General features: G+C 38.7%; 1 protein-coding gene across 3 annotated transcripts; it reads left to right on the forward strand.

Annotated features, from left to right (window-relative positions):
• The first annotated feature begins 2,576 nt into the window (after positions 1–2,576).
• Positions 2,577–20,258, forward strand: tspan5a (tetraspanin 5a). Of its 3 annotated transcripts, none has more exons than XM_055007511.1 (11): positions 2,577–2,597; positions 6,479–6,529; positions 7,706–7,852; positions 7,938–8,108; positions 9,070–9,195; positions 9,447–9,494; positions 9,749–9,865; positions 9,955–10,016; positions 11,174–11,277; positions 15,720–15,760; positions 17,289–20,258. In XM_055007511.1, the coding sequence occupies exons 2-9, from the start codon at positions 6,488–6,490 to the stop codon at positions 11,244–11,246; spliced, it is 786 nt and encodes a 261-aa protein (XP_054863486.1). In that variant the 5' UTR covers positions 2,577–2,597; positions 6,479–6,487; the 3' UTR covers positions 11,247–11,277; positions 15,720–15,760; positions 17,289–20,258. The 3 variants fall into 3 exon arrangements, with proteins under 3 accessions (XP_054863486.1, XP_023149414.1, XP_023149415.1); XM_023293646.3 differs by lacking the exon at positions 2,577–2,597 and adding an exon at positions 4,405–4,801; XM_023293647.3 differs by lacking the exons at positions 2,577–2,597; positions 11,174–11,277 and adding an exon at positions 4,406–4,801.
• Positions 20,259–21,280: the final 1,022 nt, after the last annotated feature.

The following is a 21,280-nucleotide window of genomic DNA, read 5'->3' on the forward strand; positions in this document are numbered from 1 at the left end:
TGAATTGTTGCAGCTTGTGAGCCGTAGAAAGTTTTAATCTTTGGGGCTGAGTGTCAAAAAACATTTAGAAACCAACATCAACAAAACACTCAACAAAGATTTGAACATCATTAAAGGGAAATCCAACATTTGCATGACAATGTCTAATTAAAGAACATTTATTTCCAACGTAAATGTGTGATATTCATCCTCTGGAGCTTCCTCTTCACATCGTCTTCCACCTGGACTGGTTTGGTTGGGAGCATGTGCAACAAACATTTGAAAAACTGCACTTTAACATCAATGAATGACACTGAAGTTTAATCTCTACATAAATGAGACTGAGTCTGGATGTGCTGCTCTGTCATTAACTCCTAAGTTTAGGGAAAGTTCAAACAAAAGAGGACAGTTCAGATAAGACTTGACAATGAGCTTATTCTGAACAAACATCTCAGACTTTCTGAGCTTCAGCACCTCTAGCAAGATATTTTAACAACAAGCAACTCAAGAGATCCAGAAGTTGGAGAGAGTTAGCTTTAGCTGAGCCAAAGAACATGTGGGACGCTAACCTAGCAAACATTTCAGACTTTTCTCTGTGAATTCAGAGAAATAATTTCCTATTTAATGACAGAGCTGCACATTTTAACTCAGTCTCATTAAAACAGACTCTAATTCAGTGTCATCCATCCATATTAAAGTGCACTTACCCAAAATGTTTGCTGCATGAGCTCCAACAAAACCTGTCCAGGTAGAAGGCCACTTTGACAAACAGGAAGTGGAAGATTCCAAGCAGATTTATAGAAGGGGGAACCGGACTGTACTAAGTGTGGTCCAGTATAGAGGGGTGTTTTGTGGGTTTTTAAGGCTGATAATGATTATTAGTGAGACATTTGGAGTAGATATTCATTTGCAGTAAATGAAAGTATTTAAAATCTTGGAGTTAAACTTAGAAGAACACAAACTAACAGAAAACTTGTTGATACGTTTTTGTTTTGTTTACAGATGTTAAGTTAAAGGAGTTTTATTCGTGACGTATAACCAATCAAATCACTCCAGAAGACAGAGCGACCACAGGTAGATAAAGGTTCAGAGCCAAAGTAGGACCATTTTTAAATGTATTTATTACCGTAAATCAGTAAAAAATAAAATACAGATAATCAGTAAATCAGTCAGCCCACAATTACTACAATTCTACAATGTATGTCTCTTTCCTTTGACTTGTTATTTATACAATATACTATACTACTATGTTTGTTTCCTCCTCCTCTGTTGTTTTCTGGATTGTACTCAGCTTCATGCCTTCGTCCACCCGGCCTCCGTTGACTCGTCCCGCCTGCCGTCTCTGGAGCTGAAGCTGGATTGGAACAGACCAAAGTACAGTCCAATCACGATGCCAGCTGCCTCTCAAAAGACTCCTTCATCTGGCAGGTGGTGGCACTTCTTCTGAGGGGAAGCTGAGCTGGTCCAGCAGAACTTTGGAGATGTGTTCCAGTGGTTGGTGGATGTGTGGGGAGATAGAGAGAGACCTTTGAATTGTTCACAAAGGAAAACAGGGAACCCATTGGTAGTTTTAGTTTAGGGTGCTACTGCGGTGTGTTTTTGGGTTTTAAGAGGTGAACAGGAAGAGTTTTTTTTCATATTGATTATCTTTGACTTTGTTCCTGGTTGGAATGCCCATCAATGTCAATGTGAAGTTCACTTTTAGTTCTGTTGATTTATTTTATTTTACTAACACCCATTTGTTTTTAACCCCCTCACATGTTGTGTTGTTGTAAACTTACTCTTTCAAATAAATTCTCGTCTAACCCTCTGGAAACCAGCGTTTGGACTGTTTTTGTGTTGCTCCTCACCTACTGACAGCTGTGGAATAAAGGCTATACTGTGACGTTTTTAGAGCGACATGCTATACTATGATGTTTGTTGGGCGACACGCTATACTATAGGCTTTTTTAATTGACATATTACTGTGACTTTTTTTTGGGTTTTTCTTGCAACATATAAGAATTCGAACAGTTTTAAAAGTTACTATGCTTTTACTTGTGCAATGAAATTATTATTCTATGGCATTTTTTAGATGACATATTATACTCTGATGTTTTCTTGAATTACATACTATTTTGACAATATACTGCACTATGACATTTTTTGAACCACACATCATACATGACAATTTTAGGCAACATCCTATCATTTTGCGCTTTTTGAACCACATAATAATCTATGTTTTGTTTTTTTTTCTTGCCAACATGCTGTACTATGAACTACAGGCCATACTATGTTATTCTTGAGTAAAGCATACTATACTTTGACATTTTCTGAACTACATCCTATACTATGGCGTTATACACAGAGTGCTTTGGTTACATGTTGATTTATAATCTAGATTTTTTTCTGTTTTGTTTATTGACAGGATTACCACAGACCTGACTGTGAACACCATCGACACCCACCTGAGGGAGACGCTGCCTAAGATCTCAAGGCTGCCTTGTCGTGATCTTTCTGGCACGTACTCTTCCAAGATGAGCCGGGAAGTTTAACACTGATGGAATGACACCAGGTCTAAGCCGACAAACTTCCAATTCCTCCTCAACCCATAGTCTCTGGGAAACCTACATGGAGTAAGAAAAGTAGACAGAGAAGTAATTAAGTCTGTACACAACATATTAAAAAGAAATCATGCTAATAAATTAAGTACAAAGAACCGAATTCGCCAATATGCTGGAGACCAGAGCTATTTAATTTGATAAGTATAACCTTGTTTAGTAACATTTCAATTATTTGAGAGCAGTCCTAAAGAACTGCCTGTAATCCCAATCATAAAATGGGTTTGGAGGAAGAACATAGATGGTAATCTGGATATACATGAGTTAGGCTTTATAACTACTATTGGTAGTATTGGTGGCAGTAATAGCAATGTGACTACTACTAGTAGTAGTGATAGTACACTACAACAGTAATACCAATGATAAAACAATAGCTGTGATAGCAGGAATAAAAACAACAACAACAAAAATATTAAAAATAATAACTTTATTTATATGGCACCTTTTAAAATTTAGTTTTTAGAAATGATTTTACAGTCTAGCAAAAAAGAGAATTATGAGGAAGACAATATTACAACAGAATTGAAAATAAATACAAATTGAAAGCAAAAAAAAAAAAAAAAAAAAAAGCCACAGAGGAAAGAAAGCAGAGCAATATAGATGAATGTGGTAAATAATTAGTCCCTTATCTGTCCCAGTGATTCCCGGTTAGGGACTTTTGTAAGTGCCAACTTTCTTCGGAAGTTTGTTGTTTTTACAGTGAAAGAACATTCTTCCGTAGTTTAGAAAAAGTCTGGCCTTCTTTAGGCTGGTTTTGCTCTTAAAGGAGGCTGAAGGTTGGACGCACGTGAAGTTCTATTCTAATAATCACGACAGGTGACTGACCTCTAGTGGCCACAGTGAGTCATTAATTTATTTCTACATGATCTCATTGACACAGAGCCAAATCTCAACATAAAAGGGGAGACCCTTTATCACCACATGGAATAAAATTAAATTATTCCTAAATGTTTTATAATTGATGCTAATTATTACTATCATTATCTTATGAATGCTGTTATAGACATCAGTGCTGGGTTTGAAGATTTGCTTCATGCACATTACAAATTATTATTGTGCCTCACTAGCAGTGGATCTGTAAATATTTATAATATGTCTTTTGTAATTTCAACAATTTTATAAAATGGTAGGGACTTTATAACGACTTTAACAAGGATCTAAATAAAAAAACTGTTGCATATGTGAGACAAATTCGTACATTGTCAGGCAAAAAATAAGATTTATAACTTAAAAATTAAAGAATTTCCCATTAGAATTATATTACAGATACAGATAATAATTAAACAGAAAAATATAAATCAAAACTTTAAAAACAAAATATACAAATATGTAGTTGACAGCGAAATTCGCTGGATTTTGGTTGATTTTTTTGTGAATGTTCTTAAGAAACATTTTTAACATTTCTTTTTTCCACCAAAAAATGTTCAGAGATTTCCCAAAAATGTTCAAAATGTGGACATCAGAAGTTTCACTGTGAAAATATATAATTTTTCCACATTTTCAAACTTTAAAAGAGGTCAATTTTGACCCCCAGGACGACACGAGGGTTAAATGCTGTTAAAAAAACGTTGAATACGTCTTTAATATGACGCATTATTGCAAATTAAGAAAAAATATTTTAACGCCCAGATAATTGTACATAGTTTGGTTGAAGGCCTGTTAAAATGACGCATTATTATTATTATTGCTACTATTAATAACATTTTTATGATCATGTTATTGCTTTAACGTTTATTGTTGCTATAAAGACACCGGAAGGGCCTCAGCGGTCCTCTGACATGATTGGTTCTCGCCCGTGTCCTTCAACTGTCGCTCCACCAATCACTGACGCCCATCCGCAGCAGCGTCGCCGCCTCCAGTCGGAATAATTTCTACCAGAAAAGCGGATGACGGTTTTTACATTTCTCTTCACTTTTTCGGCTTAACTTTCTGGTTTTCTCGCCGCGGTGCGTTCGAGCTCGTCCGGTCCGTCGCTCCACCGTCATGGCGCCGGTGCGGATCTGAGCAGCGAGCCGTCGGAGCGGGACGAAGTGAAATGCATCCCCGGAGCGCTGAACCTGTTCCCTGCCGCTCAGCACAAAGCCTGTGAAGCAGGCCGAGTTTCCTCCTCCTCAGCGGGCCGCGGACGATGCGCAGACATGTCGGGGAATCACTACAAAGGCAACGAAGTCAGCTGCTGCATCAAATACTTCATCTTCGGCTTCAACATCCTCTTCTGGGTGAGCTACTGTTGGGGGGTTTTATGGTCTCCGATAGAGAGGAAGGCCCCGATCATCATCCTCACACCCGACCCGTTAAGTTCCTGGGGGTCGGTTCGGTTCGGTTCGTCGGTGGGTCGTCGGGCGGCCGTTTTCGGTCCAGTTATGTCCGCATAGAAGCAGCTGCGGCTCACAACGCGCGGCTAATCGGCTTTTTGTGGACAACTAATGATAGCTCAGAGCAGCTGACACATTCATAACTGGACGGCAACAGCCTTATTGTTATGTTTTTATCACCTAAAATCAAACTAAACTCTAGGATTGATGGAGACATGGCGGAAAATGTTATAAAAAGTGAAAGTTTTATCGTGTACTTGACCTAAATGTGCAGGTGGTAGAACCTGGCCGTGTGGCGCGAGTTCGAGTCCAGCTCAGGGCGACTTCGAAATAACAGAATTCATGTTATAGTCATTGCAACATTAATAAATAATCTCCCTCCCAGTGCATTATAACTAGATATAACGTGCAGTTAAGGGGTAGTAGTTAAATTACTAATTAATTATACGTTGCTGCTAATGAGTTTTTGGTCCCAAATGCCAGTTTTACGACTTTATGAATATAACATGATGTTCTTTGTGTAAATTATGGCCCCATTTAAAGAAAAACAATAGAATTTATGTTATTGTCGTTGCAAATTTTGCGGCAGCATTAATAAATAATCACAAAGCACATAACGTTGCTAGTTTACTGCATATTGCTCTTTACGTTCTTGTTTTCTGTCTCTCTTCAGCTGTCAATAAACGCTAAGACATTTTTTTTATTGTTTACAAAAGATTGTATAATAAAGATAGATGTAATCTTAGAACTTAGATATGCTTTAAACCTGGATTCTTTCTAACAGCCAGCAGGGGGCAACTCCTCTGGTTGCAAAAAAGTAAAAATCTATGAGAAGATGACTCTAATTCTCACTTAATCTGTTATCTCAGTAAACATTTTTCTAACAAGTATATTGCCTCAAATGATAGTTTTAAGACTTTCTGAATACAGCGCAATGTTCATTCAGTAAATTACGATCCTATTTAGAGAAAAATCGGTTCGATGCCAGCTTTTAGCGATTGAGAAAACAACAGAATTCATGGTGTTATCATTGCAAATTTTGCGGGAACTTTAATAAATAATCTCTCCGTGCGTTATAACTAAATATAATGTGCAGTTAAGGCGTAGTAATTAAATTACTAATGAATGTGTTTTAGTTTTAGAAGATAATGAATTGCAGAAATGATGATAAGCTTGTATTTTAGCTCAATAAAAGCATCGCAAAATGTAACTGTCCAACATTATTGTGGTTTAAATTATTTAAAACTAATTTACAAATTAAATTACAGATTTTTCCCCAAAGTTGTTGTATTTTTCCAATTAATCTTCCTCTCATATCTACTCTATCCACTGATAAATCATTTAATCTGTACATTTCCAGGGCTTTGCTGTTCAAGATTTACTGTAAGAAGCAGGTTTACTGTCTTTAAATAGATGCTACCATGAGATAAGAACGTATCTGATGACTGATCTCTCATCACAAAGGAGTTTTCAGGGAAAACCTTTGTGTATTGTCATTGAATAAAGCTGTGACAGATTGCCATCACGTCTTTCTGCATCTGTACATTTACTCACTGATAAGATCTGACTGGTGTTTTGCAGCTGCTGGGGATGGCCTTAGTTGGAATTGGACTGTGGGCCTGGAGTGAGAAGGTGAGTAAACACACATTATTATTCATAATCAGACAAATACAAAGTTACGTTGAATTTATTCTGTTTAAGTCAAATTTTGTCCAGTAAGAACAACATAATTCCCATGTCTTTCCAACCCAGTTCCTGAGTTAATGTTTAATTTATTAATATAGTTTTCTTCCTCCTGCTTCTGCTGGTGAACCCTCAAAATCAAGACATCTTTGGTCCTTTTACAACCCACAAAATCAGTTTTCATTTCCAACAACAGGCTTTGATGGACCCACTGTGTTCTAATAGCAGATAGACCAAAGTCAGTAGTGAATATAATGTAAAGTCTAGCAGTTAAAGAGCTCGGTGGACACCAAAACAGAGCCAGAAGGAAAGCAAATATGTGGTTTGGAGACAAAATTCTTTACAAACAGGGCTGCAACTAACAATTCATTCATAATAATTCTTTGTCTAACGATGTGTCAACTATTTTCTTGGTTGTTTGATCGTTAAAATGTCATAAAATCGTGAAACAGCATTCCTCAAACCCAAAGATGACGTCCTCATAATTCTTTTGTCCACACTGCAAAGATATCCTGTTTACTGTCATACAAGAGTAAAAAAAACAGAAAATATTCAAGTTTAAGCAGCTAAAATTAGAGAACTTAGACTTTATTTTTGATTATCAAAATAGTTAGAGAATACTGAAGTTGACAACTAATCGATTAATCAGTTAATTATTGCAGCTCTATTTACAAATTACAAACGCTGCTCTTGGAAACAGTCAAGTAATGTGTTTTTGCTGCCCTCTAGTGGCCAAAAGTAAAATAAGACGGCTTTAAATTTAAAATTTTCAGATTTTGTTCTGTAAAAGTGTTTATATAATATTTAAAATTAAGTGTGGAGACAAACCTATAAAGGAAATCTAGGTATTGAAGCTGACCATGAACAAATATTACCACATCTGCGCCCATATTTAGGCTAAACATCTCACTGAGCTAATTCTTCTGCCCAAAGGTGTCCAGTGCAAATGTCTTCTAAATATAAATAGTTCCAAAAATGTAAGATATCTGCAACAAATCTGGCTCCCTCTGAGTTCATTCCAGTTCCAGGCTTTTTGAAGTCACTGTGACCCTTTTAGTCAAACATGTTCCGTCCTGAAGAGTCGCAGCTGCCGCCTCAGTGACTCGATGTGTTCCTCTTCTGCAGGGGGTTCTGTCCAACATCTCATCCATCACAGATCTGGGGGGTCTCGACCCCGTCTGGCTCTTCATGGTGGTCGGGGGGGTCATGTTCATCCTGGGCTTCGCCGGATGCATCGGAGCGCTGCGGGAAAACACGTTTCTGCTCAAGTTTGTAAGTTCCAGTCTGGAGACGGCTACGATGAAGAATCAGAACATTTTAAGGGCTGCTAATGTCTCATTTATGTCTCCCACCACAGTTCTCAGTGTTTCTGGGGATCATCTTTTTCTTGGAGCTGACGACGGGGGTCCTGGCATTTGTCTTCAAGGACTGGATCAAAGACCAGCTCAACCTGTTCATCAACAACAATATCCGGGCCTATCGGGACGACATCGATCTACAGAACCTCATCGATTTCACTCAGGAATACGTGAGTTCAGCCATATTTCAGTCTTCTTTAGTGTATTGAGGCTGAACACAGATGTACAGTGGTCCCCCATCTATCGTGATAGTTAGGTTCCAGAAACCCACCGATAGGCGAAAATCTGCAAAGAAACTCCGAGTGTTCGGATCTCAAAATTAATATTGGGATACCACAACGACCGAATATCTGGATATTTGGGTCCAACCCTAATTTTAAGGCTTTATAAACCCTCCCCACACTCTTAGAAAAGTTTCCCACACTCTTAACATTTCCCACACTCTTCTAAACTCTTTCTATGCTCTTAAACACTTTCGATGCTCTTAAACCTCCGTAATTTTCACAATCCTATATGAGTACTCACCATTTAATATACTACAACTCGAATGATGATGAATTAGCTGTGCAGTAGCCAAGAAGAGCATTACAGCTCTTCCATCAGGTGGTGCAGAATTTCCCCCCATTGTCCGTAACTTCTGTTGTCCCTAAAGGCGTAACTGGTGTCTTTTTCCTAATGAGGAACATAGTTAAGAGGAGTTGCTGGTGCTGCTTTTTCTTCCGGGTGAGAAGGTTTTTATAAACCGACATGCCACCCTCGATTGTATTTGAGAACTGCAACGAACGAAGCATCTGGGGGTCCCGTTCTTGAGCCACTTACTGAACAAAATTAGATATATACAATTTAAAAGAACCGCAATATGGTGAAGGACGACTGTATATGTCAAATGTTTATCTAAAATGTGTAATTGTGTGTTAGAAACGTGTAAAACTTTTATATAATTTGGCTTTTTACTGATTGTTATTTCAAGATTTGGTAAAAAACAAGTCTACATCCAGTAATGTCATGATTGACTCTATTAGAACATTGACGTTTCATGGTCTGGTTGAGGTTAAATAACTCCTTATAGAACAATCTTATTCACAAATCAACAGCAGTCTTTGGCATGTTTTCTCTTCTGTCTGACTTCAGTGGGAGTGCTGCGGCGCTTTTGGAGCAGACGATTGGAACCTAAACATTTATTTCAACTGCACTGACGGGAATCCTAGCCGGGAAAAATGTGGCGTTCCCTTCTCCTGCTGCACCAAAGACCCAGCGGTACGACTTTTCAGTTGGTTCCATGGGCAGATCTATGATTTCAAGTGTCTAGTAACCATCTACTGGATGAATCGACTCAAAATTTGGCACAAATGTTCATGTTTTTATCTGACAAATCCTCCTCATTTTAGTACTCAGCCTCATTTCGTCTTTTGCATGGCTAAACTCATTGTCGTTATAATTGTAAAGAAAAAGCCATATTTCAATAGCTGTTCATTTCTTAACACTGATTTTATCCATTTTGTCTCCAGGAGGATGTAATAAACACTCAGTGTGGCTATGACATTCGAGCTAAACCAGTGAGTAACCTGCATTTCCTTGACTCCCTCACTGTAATTCTTCATTTTCTTCCATTACAACTGTTCTCCAATGAAAATCCAGTTTTCCGTCTCGCTAGCACGTCCATGTGGTGTTTTTATCTGCTAGAAGACGTCTAATGTGTGAAATCTGCACTACACCAGAGTATTTCCACCTTGAACCTGCAGGGTGCCAATGAAGAGTTGGGGTTTAATATGTTAATAAATGGTTATTTTATGGTTCTGTGGTTTGTCAGGACTCGGAGCAGAAGGACTACATCAATGTGAAAGGCTGTGTGCCGCAGTTTGAGAAGTGGCTGCAGGACAACCTCACCTTAGTGGCTGGGATCTTCATAGGAGTTGCACTTCTGCAGGTCGGTTCTGTTCATGTGAGAGAGGAAAAATATGGTCATATTTCTTGTTTTTATGCTAATTTGTGGGGGTTTTTTCTCTTACATCACAGATTTTTGGAATTTGTTTGGCCCAAAACTTAGTGAGCGACATCGAGGCTGTGCGGGCGAGCTGGTGAGAAAATTCCCTCAACTTGCTTCATTCAGGGTCTCATGTTCATACAAACTTTTTTCCCTTTGAAGCCCACGGTTTTGTGTTGTCTTATATGTATGAAGTACATAATAACTCTAGTTTGATTGAAAGTACAACTATAGAGGTAATGTGAGTAATTACTGATCCCATTGATGCAGTTGGACTTATTTAACCCTCTGAACCCAACTATGATTAAAAATAGGGAGAATGTGAAGTTATAATGCCATAAATCATCAAAAAAGACAGTAAAATTTCTTTGGCTAGTTATTTTACTTAGTTTTCTCACAGGTGTTTTCAATACTGGGAAAAAAACGGCGGCTCTACATAGTCTAGATATTTTATTATTTATACTTCTAACTTGTTTCCATGCTTGCTCGGTATAAACACAACCTGCAGTTCAAAATAGTGTAAAAATTTTTTATCACTTTTTTCCTTACAGAACCTGTTCAGAGCATAATTTTTAAATATATATATATATATATATATATATATATATATATATATATATATATATATATATATATATATATCGAGAATAAGGCGATTTTGATGAAATATTGCAATCTTTTTTTTGAAAATTTGGCTAATTTTTCCAGACAGAGCTGCAGATCACATGAGTTCAAGAACCACTGACAAGTTGAAAGTCCAACTATTTCCAGCTTTTACAAACACATTTTTACAGCTTCTTGCTCTGATAAGTGATTTTGAAATTAATTTTGGTGATTTCTTTTCTCTCTAAATGATGTACCTTTCTAACCCGCCGGTTTGTTTTGAGGTTCAGAGGGTTAATCATAAAGTAATCCTAATCCTAGAGGGCAATCCTAAAGTAATAACTTCATGAATATACATATTATTATTTATTTTTGAAAGCAGCATAGCCATATTCTGAATTACATTTGACTCTAAAAAATGCTTGATCTGAGGTTTGTACATAGAGAATCTAATGAAAAGTAATCCTAAACACACATTAAGCTGCTGAAGACGATGTTAGGTTCAGCTTTTCCTTGTTGAAAAAGATGTTTTTGTTCTAGCCGTAGTCATCTGAGGGGAATAAAAAAGGGAAAAAGGGTATTGAGCTTTACCATCACAATGCCAGAACTCACCTCACACCTCATTCTTCCTCCTCCATGCTCCATCAGGGTGCCCCCCCCTCTGTCCATGCGTCGACTCCCACCACACTCCAGCAAGAAAGCATCGGCTTACTACTCATGAGACGCACATACTGTGTGTGTGTTTGTAGCCGGTGGGTGTGACGGATCCATTTGGTCATTTGTTTTGTCTCTGTTTGGTGTTGTGTTGTGTTGTGTTCCATGCCAGGGCCCAATCTGGAAACGTGGAGTCGCTGGGTAGCACCTTTACAGTGTCGTGTGGAAGCAGGATCATGCTGCTGGAGTCTTTCTTTAATATGCCAGTGTTTAATTAGATCCACTAATGAAATGCTTTTAAAGAAATTCCTATGTACAGTTGCATGCAACATTATTCAACCTCCCTGACATTTTTCACATTCTGGCAAAATGAGCAACATTATAACTGCAGGTGACTAAATCATATAAGAGGTGAACAGTTAGTTTATTGAAATATAAAACCAAAGCAAAAACCAAAATTTTATTCATAGTCCATCCAAAATTTGTACTTTTTTACAAAAAGCAGGTTGCAAAATTATTCAACCCCCTAAATACAAATAATTGCTGTACAACTCAAATGCCGTCCACCTGTATGTCTACATTTTGAGGTGAATTCAACAGTGACACATGCTAAACACTGAGTAATACTCATGTCTATACAATCGGTCCACTTTGTGTCCATACTCCCCGTACGCCTCTAGCAAGCGTCATGGTTCAGACAGAGAGATGTCCCTGAAGTTTACAGAGGAGACAGTTGCTTTGCACAAGAAAGGAAATGGGTCCAAGAAGATCTCCAAGCTCTTCAATGTTCCCAGACACTGTTGGAAGCATCATTGGTAAGTTCAGAGCTGCTGGTGCCGTGGCTACACTACATGGTCATGGTCGAAGAAAAGAGGCTGTCGGCAAGAACATCAAGATTCCTGGAGACAGATGGACTAGAACCCTAGGCTTACTGTGAAGGACCTGCAGGAAGATTTGGCTGAAGAGGAAGTGATATTTTTGTGGACACACTCCATGCTGAAGGGCTTAATGCCAGATCCCCTAGACTGACAACGCTGCTGAAGACACACCACAAGAAAAATGGTCTCCAGTCTGCTAGAACCAACCTATTAAAGCCACAGAAGTTCTGGGAGACGGTTCTATGGACTGATGAGACCAAACTAGAGCTCTTTGGTCCAATGGATCAGAGGAATGTCAGGGGGGAGAAGAACATCCTGCCTACTGTGGAGCATGGTGGTGGATCTGGGATGCTATGGGATGTTCTGCTTCTAATGGAACCCGAATCTCCAACGTATTGAAGGCACCATGGATTCAGGCAAGTACCAGAATATTCTGGACAAGAACGTCACTCAGTCCGTCAAAAAGTTGAAGCTTGGACGTAATTGGACGTTCCAGCAAGACAATGATCCCAAACACACATCAGAACCAACAAAGGCTCGTTAGAGAAGAAACCCTGGAAGGTTCTAGAGTGGTCATCACAACCTCCAGACTTAAACCCAATGGAGAAGCTGTGGTGGATCTGAAGAAAGGTGCTGCAGCACGTAGACCTGAGAACATCGCTGAGCTGGAGACCATTGCCCACGAGGAATGGGATAAAATTCCCAAGGAGCTGCCAGAAGCTTGTTAGAGACGAAACCTCCGTCTACAGCAGGTCATTGGAGCTAAAGGCTGCTGAAGATGCAGCCTCATAGGAGTTGAAGATACAGCCTCATAGGAGCTGAAGATACAGTCTCATAGCTGAAGATACAGCCTCATAGCTGAAGATAAAGCCTCATAGGAGCTGAAGATACAGTCTCATAGGAGCTGAAGATACAGTCTCATAGCTGAAGATACAGCCTCATAGCTGAAGATAAAGCCTCATAGGAGCTGAAGATACAGTCTCATAGGAGCTGAAGATACAGCCTCATAGCTGAAGATACAGCCTCATACCTGAAGATACAGCCTCATAGCTGAAGATACAGCCTCATAGGAGCTGAAAATACAGCCTCATAGCTGAAGATACAGCCTCATAGGAGCTGAAAATACAGCCTCATAGGAGCTGAAAATACAGCCTCATAGCTGAAGATACAGCCTCATAAGGGGTTGAATCATTTTGCATGCAACTGTAGATAAATATGTAGATGATTAAGTGGTTCTAATTAAACACTAAATAGGCTATTGGGTGATACAATCCTGACTCCATACTTGATGTTAAGTTAAACTACAAATTAAACCTGGCTTGCTCCATGCAGCATTTCTTGTTATTGTAGTCTCCGGATGTGTTAGCTAATTAGAGCTAGTAGTTAGCACACAATCCTAAGAGATAAGTGAACAGTGAGCTAACATGTGCTGAAGCTGAGGAGTAAGACAGTGTGAGTTCACATTACAGCAGAAACAACACGGAACCATTTTTCACTTCAACAGTATGTGGAGCTGTGTTAAACTGTGCCACCATAGCTACAATGCTAATGTTGTTAGCCGTGGGCCGCTATCCCTACGTTCCAAATCACATACTTGTTGTGGTTCCTTTCAGTACTACAGGAGCCCTTACAAAGTATGTACTGCCTTAACCGTGACAAATATGGTTGATCGAAAAGTTCAGAGACTGTGCCCATAAAAGTCTAAATCCATACCTGATTTAAATTTGGCCGCCATCCCCATCAAAGTACTCTCTTCATGCAGTGGTACATGGCCTCAAAGTGCTTCTCCAATGCCTGTCATGTTCCCGTAAAGTCCTGTTCTGTAGACACGTTAAGCACCACATGCAACAGGCGATGAATCTCCTGAACTATATCAAAACAAAATTCAAGTTTCCACCACCACAGTTCAAGTCATTCACCCCAAATGTACAGGATCTTAAAGTGGAACTCTACCTTATCAGTCCAACCATGGGCAACTCATTTCAGGTGCATTTCAGACTCACCATCACCAGTGATTGTTGATGCTACAATTGGGGCAGATCAAAGCAATTTTTGATTGGTATCGGCACAAACCGAAGCTCAATCCTTTGTTTGTGTCTAATAGTTGTCATATGTTAACAATATTCTTAATAAATTGCTATTTTAAGTTGCTGATACACGATATCTGCTGCTAAGACGGCCTTAATGTATGCCACTGGGGTACAGAAATGCTATTCCTGTTAGTTTTGGCTTGATTTAACATACACTACTGTTCAAAAGTTTGGGGTCACCCAGGCAATTTCATGTTTTCCATGAAAACTCGCACTTTTATTCATGTGCTAACATAACTGCACAAGGGTTGTCTAATCGTCAATGAGCCTTTTGTTAGCAAAAGTTGATATTATTAGTTAAAATTGCTCTATATTAAATTTGTTCTATATTAGTTAAAGTTGTACTAAAGGAGTTAAAGTTGCTCTATATTGAAGTTGCTCTATATTAGCTTAAGTTGCTGTATATTAGCTATAGTTGCTCTATATTAGCTAAAGTTGCTCTAAATGAGTTAAAGTTGACCTACACTACTGTTCAAAAGTTTGGGGTCAAGTTATTGTTTTCTATGAAAACTCACACTTTTATCCATGTGCTAACATAACTGCACAAGGGTTTTCTAATCATCAATGAGCCTTTCAACACCATTAGCTAACACAATGTAGCATTAGAACACAGAAGTGATGGTTGCTGGAAATGTTCCTCTGTACCCCTATGGAGATATTTCATTAAAAATTTCCAGCTAGAATAGTCATTTACCACATTAACAATGTCTACACTGGATTTATCATTCATTTACTGTTATTTTTATTGAAAAAACTGCTTTTCTTCCAAAAATAAGGACATTTCTAAGTGACCCCTTTAGTTTAGGTGTCCTGCTTAAAGGTCATTAAGCGTTACAGAAGACTTTGTCATGGTGCCCCTTTATTACCAGGTAACAACCAGGTACTACAGCTAATCTACAGTAATTGAAGTGTGCTGTTCCAGCTAACATCAAGCACTAAACCTGTTTTCTGCTGTAATGTGAATGCACTGTTAGTCTCTATAAGTAGGACAGCATGGTTTCTTCAGTCAGTGTGGAATTTAAGCACATTTGATCGTTTTCCTCACACTTCTAAGAACTGAAGTCAGTTTTTCGTATTATGTTTGCTGTGCTGGTGCCTTTACATACTGTGTTAAGTCAGTACCTGAATCAGGACACCAAGCTATTTAAACGCATTACAAGTCAGGAAGCTGTTTTTCACTGTGACTGCATGTCACTGATCCTCCTCCTGAGTGGAAGCAGTTTGCATTAATGAACCTTGCAGACATGTGACTCTAAACAATCCTTTCTTTCTTGTTGGTCTTTTATTCCACTGCCTGTACTCTGAGTCTGTCCAGCTTTCTCTCTCTCTCCTCTCTTTGCCATCTCTTGTAATCCTCGTCTCTCTCCAGCCTTTAGATTAGTCTGCTGATCCTCCCCACAAAACTGTTTTCTGAGCATTCCCGAGCTAACTTCTCCATTATCCGCTCTCCTTTTTGGTCCTGTCTAAAAACTGTCAGCCACAGGAGTGTTGGAGCCTGGTTAGTCAAGTGATGGTTTATCGATTTTGATTTGGCTTCTTAATGAACTCTGCTCTCTGTTCTCTCTTCTCCAGTTTCTTTACCTAATGCTGAAGCAGCATTTCCACTCTAACAGGTAATCTTTTATTTTGATTAAATTACACTGGGGGGATTGAATGCTGGCTTTAAATCTCTGAACCCTGCTTTTTTTCAACTCAATGTAGGCTCATTTTTACTGCAGTATAAAGTCGTATAGTTCTGTTGAAACAGAGAATGCAAAAAAGTGCAATAAGATGTAGTTATATTGCCGTAAACCATAAAAAAGAATCAACAGAAGTACAAAAGTTGAATTTCTTTGATTATTAATTTACAATAATTTGAAAAAACCTGAAATTTACATGCTGGTGTTACTGATAAAAAGAGGACTACAGGGGGTCCCTGACTTATTTCGGAATTTCATTCGTACGGACGTAAGTTGATTTTCGCAGTAAGTCAGAACTCTGGTGAAAATGTAAACAAAGCCGTTACGTACATCATGATGTCAATTAGTTTACATATTTGTACAACTACAGTAACAAAAACAGTTATTAGCTCACACTGAAACACAACTCGGTTGGAAAATACCGGCGAAAATGTAAACTGTGAGTCTGACTTACGCTTGGGAGCCACAATGAAGTTAGAATGTAGCATAATCCAATGTGGCGGTAAATGTAAACAAAGCCTTATAGCACCGTGTGACTACTGTACATACAGTATTCATGCGCTCCGCTCGCTGCGTGACAACGTATTCGTCCGCTTCGCTCGCCAACTAGTTCCATTGAACCAGTTCCAACATAATGATGAAACGCTGTACATCATAAACCGAGGACCCACCATAATCAGTTCCGACGTAACGGCAAAACAATGGAGGTCGAGGACGTCGTAAACCAAGGACCTCCTGTAGATATTCTAGATTTTTTTGTATATACAGTATTCATCCGCTCCGCTTGTCAACTAGTTCCACTGAACCAGTTCTGATGTAACAACGAAACACCGTATGTTAAACTGAGGATTGGCCTGTTATCAGTTCTGACATAACGGCGAAACAACGCAAATCGAGAACGTTGTAAACCGAGGACTGGCCTGTAATCAGTTCCGACGTAATGACCAAATGATGCAAGTCGAGGGCGTCATAAACCGAGGACCTGCTGTAGATATTCTACATTTTTTATTTCCGTTTTTAATTGGTTTCCCTACTCGTCTCCCATGTGCTCCGTTTAAAACACTGCCTGCAGTTCAGCCAAAAAGTCCCAGAATTATTGTCACGTAACCGTTGGTCACATTGGAGTCACCACTAGCTTCTCAGTTGTGCCGAGAAATGCAAAATTTTTTGTTTCTTTACAGAATGTGACTGGAGCAAATGCTTAATTTTTAGCTAATTTTTAAACAAGGCACATAAAATGAAATGTTTTTAATGAAATCTCATGTTTTAACTCTAGATCTGGTGAGTTTTTTCCATTTTACAGGCAAAAATAATTAGTGCAAGGACAGAGAAAATGCTGTCTTTTTGGTCTTAATGGTGTAATTTTAGCATTTTTGTAAAGATAAGTCTTTCAGTGGGGTTCAGATCGCTTACAGGATACATAAAAACAATTTCTTAAGGCGTGTCTTTCCCCCCCCATCAGCTCCATCTCTGAACACACTGTCAGGGAGAACTCGGAGGACGACACCGATCACCTGCACCATTTCCTTCACTGAACCAGCACCTTTTTTCCGAGGCACTAATGCGTGAAGTGCTCTGTATATAAACACTGTGTGTGACTACTGTGAAAAGGACGGTTGAACACGGACTACATGCAGATCATTGCCAGGCTGCAGTTTTGATAGCTACATTTAGACTGTAGGAGTTTTGATACATCATTTTGATATTAGATCCGTATTTTTCACTGTGGAAACATTGGCCCATTGTTTCGTCCATCATGTAGGACTGTATACTGAGGTTGTCAAACAGAAGTGCTTGCTTCGTGTACCTTCCCACCACTCGTGCAGGACTCTAAGTTACAAAGGAACTCACTGGTTTTCAATTAAAATCACGCACACAAAAAACCCCACAGGATTGTGGTTTGATTTATCTGTGGACTTAAATGGAATTATTGTTGCACTAACTGATTATTTTAGTTCCTGTTCAGCAGCTGTCAAACTGCAACGTGGACATTTATGAATAATTCCTGGAGGCACTGGTTTTTACTGAACTAATGGACTAAAAGGGTTAAGTATAAATGATTGATGGATGAGATGAAATTTCACTTTGTAGCGCCCCTTTGTGCTACTAATTCCATGTACTATGATTAAACATTACACTGGGAGCTCTGCTATCAAACCTCACTGTTTTTTAAGCTTCTGTCCATTGAAATAATTGATAAATCCTGATTTAAATCTATCTTATTCAAATTCCTTTGTGGCTGCTTTTACGTAGACTTTAAATATTTGGCTTTTTTAATGTAAAGAATAGCTGCAGGTGCTCACATGCAGTATGCTTTGATGAAGTTACGTTTTGCTGTAATTGTTCCCTCGTCAATCCCATCACAAACAGTAGTCCCTGTTCCATTCAAAATGTACTGAACAAAAATATAAACGCAGAAATTAGGTGTTGTTCCAACAGACAAAATCTTTACCAGACAATGGATGTCATGGAACAACCAAATATGTACGATACTGGAAATAATAATCGCAAGAAGGGTTGTAGAATAAAATAACCAGTCTGTCCAGTATTTGCATCATGTTCCCGGTTAAGTTGGTGTAAATTTCAATGGACAAGATGTCATTGTCCAACATGTCCATCCCGAGCATCCAACAGATGTTCAATGGGGGACATGTCTGGAGATTCTACAGGCTGTGGTAGGACCAGAACATTTTCAGCAACACTTGTTCTGGCCTCGTTGAAGCATCAAGTATTGTTGGCGAATGGAACAAGATGACCATGGATGTGATCTGGCTATTACTGAGCTTTGAAAATACCACTGATGAAATGCAGACATGTTCTTTGTCCATGATTTATCCCTGCTCAGACCATCACTCCGCTGCCCAGAGATCCACTTGTGAAAAGAACCGTCGTCTGTCTTGCTAGTGTCCAACAATCAGCAGCGGTTTCCCAGCGGAGCTGATGACTTTCTGACGATAGATTAAGGCCTCGATGTGGGCAGCGAGATCACAGACCAGCTTTCAAGTCGATGGTTTTGCAATTAGACGAGCCAGATGTAACAGTCCTGGGCTTTTGTGGTGACACATGATGATAGGCGATGGTGGATCGTTGGTCTCAAATGATTTCTTAAATGATAAATGGTGGATTTGTGGACATTCAAAGTGCCTGGCACCATCCAACAAGCCAACGGTCCATTGGTTCTCTTGTCATTAAAGCTATCATTTGAATAAAGCTCCATTTAAGGTGGCCTATTAAAGTACTATATGTTAGCACTGGTCACGCTGTTTAATCAGTCCTTCAAAGACATTCTGTGCACAACTGAACCTGTCAGAAATTAGACTTCTACCTTTTGGACCATTTGCATGCTGCGTTTATATTTTTGTTCCAGACTTTGAACAGCATTTCGTACAGAACTGGGACTATCCAGTAAAACAACCTATGACTTTATGTACAGACAGTATATTAGAGTTGAAATAAAACTGTAGGATTCTCAAAATAACATGGTTTGGATAGAAAAAGTCTATGAAAGATATGTAGGGAAACGCAGTCCTGATCACAACACATCACACACAACAAATTAACCGTAATTTTTTTTGCTCTTATCAGAGTTGTCAAGGTTTTTCCCATCTTTAAAAAAGAAAAAGTCCGTATACTCAAGGGACTACAAAACGTATGTAGTTCTACACCCATTGTTGTTTCACGTCACTGTGGTTCTTAAATGTTTTTGGCGGGACATCTCTAAAACTTCAATGAAGTCTGGTGGAAAGTCAGAACATGGGCGAAGGAAGCAGCTATTTTTCATTGGATGTGCATCAGAGAAGTTTTCGTACGCTCAAATGGGCATTTTTAAACATTTTCAATATTTCATAGACAGCATTAATGCACTTACTTGAATGAAAAGCAAACCTAGCACTTGTACCCCACGATTATCGTTCACTTTGTGTATTATGATGCAGATCTGATCAGTTTACACAACACTGAATGAAAAATAGTCAATAAATCTGGAATTGGAAAAATGATGTTTCTTTTGATGGTTTAAAGTGATAACTTGCTGAAAGCATGCGTTTGTAGCAAAGTGTTGACAGTATTTTTTCAAGCTTTGTTGTAAAGTGGAACTCAGATTTGTTCCCTTCTGAGCTACTTTAAAAGGGATCGACACTGTTTTTGATACTAAATATTTATTGGTTTTCTAACACTAAAACACAGAACTACTGATTCTGATTTGTCACCGTTTCGATGGTTGTAAAACGTTCTAACGAGGTGTTCTGCAGTCCTGTGAGGCGTCTCACTCATCACTACCTTAACCACATTCATGGATTGTTTAGCTGGTATCGGTATAATCCCACAAACATTGTAATGTAACTACCTCCTCTCATCTCCCCGTCTCATGTCCTGTTGAAACTGATTTTAATGTCAAGTAAAATTAATTAATAAAGCTGACGAAAACACCGAGTGTTCCTGAGCCTTCTGTGTTTTTTTTTTTCTCCCACCCTGTTGGTGCCACAAAGCTCACAAATGTGTTTATGGATTGCACTTCCCACACATCATCTGTCGCCGTTCCTGGACATCTTTGGTGTCTGTCGTCGCTAAAGGAGTGTTTATTCTAGACGACTACAGCTCAGGAAAGACTAGAGCGTACAACGGAACATGTTCCACGACGGGACGTAGAACTGAACCCCTGATGGTTGTCTTAACCCTCATGTCGTCCCACAGGTCAAAACTGACCCGTTTTAAAGTTTCAAAATGTGGAAAAAATATATTTTCACAGTGAAACTTCTGATGTCCACATTTTCAACATTTTTGGGAAATTTTTGAACATTTTTTGGTGGAAAAAAGAAATGTTAAAAATGTTTCTTTAAGAACATTCACAAAAAAATCCAGCGAAATTCGCTGGATTTTGGTTGATTTTTATGTGAATGTTCTTAAAGAAAATATCTGAATTTTTACACATATATATGGAATCACTTTAGATATTTTTAGGATTTTTTTTGGAAGATTTTTCCTCTTTTTGAAAATATTTACAAGAATTTTCTTGCCATATTTGGGGGATTTTTTTTTTTTAAATAAAACTTTTAAGGGAAACTTAAGGAATTGTTGGAATTTTCTTCCTGAATGTTTTGCAAATTTTCAGAAATTTGGGGATTTTTTTTTGCAGAATTTTTGGATTTTTTTTCAGACAAACAATAGTTTTTGGTGCCCATAAATGAAGACAACAGGAGGGTTAAGGTTCTGTAGCCCTTCATCATGCAAGTGATCACATTTGGTAATTTCCACACATTTAATATGGCGTTTCTCCTGCCTCTCAGTGGTGTGAGGTGTCAATGTGGTTTTCACCCAGCCAATCAGTGAAGATCACTCATCACACTACATCATGGCATTTGACCAATCAGCAGACGCCTAGAACGTATCAAACTTTCTCTTTTCTCCAAAGTTGGAACTAGTGGATTTGCGGCTCGGTCCTCGGAATGCCAAAAC

Source organism: Amphiprion ocellaris, chromosome 23, assembly GCF_022539595.1.
Source record: "Amphiprion ocellaris isolate individual 3 ecotype Okinawa chromosome 23, ASM2253959v1, whole genome shotgun sequence".
NCBI lineage: Eukaryota > Metazoa > Chordata > Actinopteri > Pomacentridae > Amphiprion > Amphiprion ocellaris.

What these genes read in the sequence shown, in the direction of transcription:
- tspan5a (XM_023293646.3), top strand. Translation starts at nt 4,721, where the DNA reads ATGTCGGGGAATCACTACAAAGGCAACGAAGTCAGCTGCTGCATCAAA. An exon ending in TCGATTTCACTCAGGAATAC is followed by an intron (nt 8,109 to 9,069) that starts GTGAGTTCAGCC and finishes GTCTGACTTCAG; the next exon opens with TGGGAGTGCTGCGGCGCTTT. An exon ending in ATGACATTCGAGCTAAACCA is followed by an intron (nt 9,495 to 9,748) that starts GTGAGTAACCTG and finishes GTGGTTTGTCAG; the next exon opens with GACTCGGAGCAGAAGGACTA.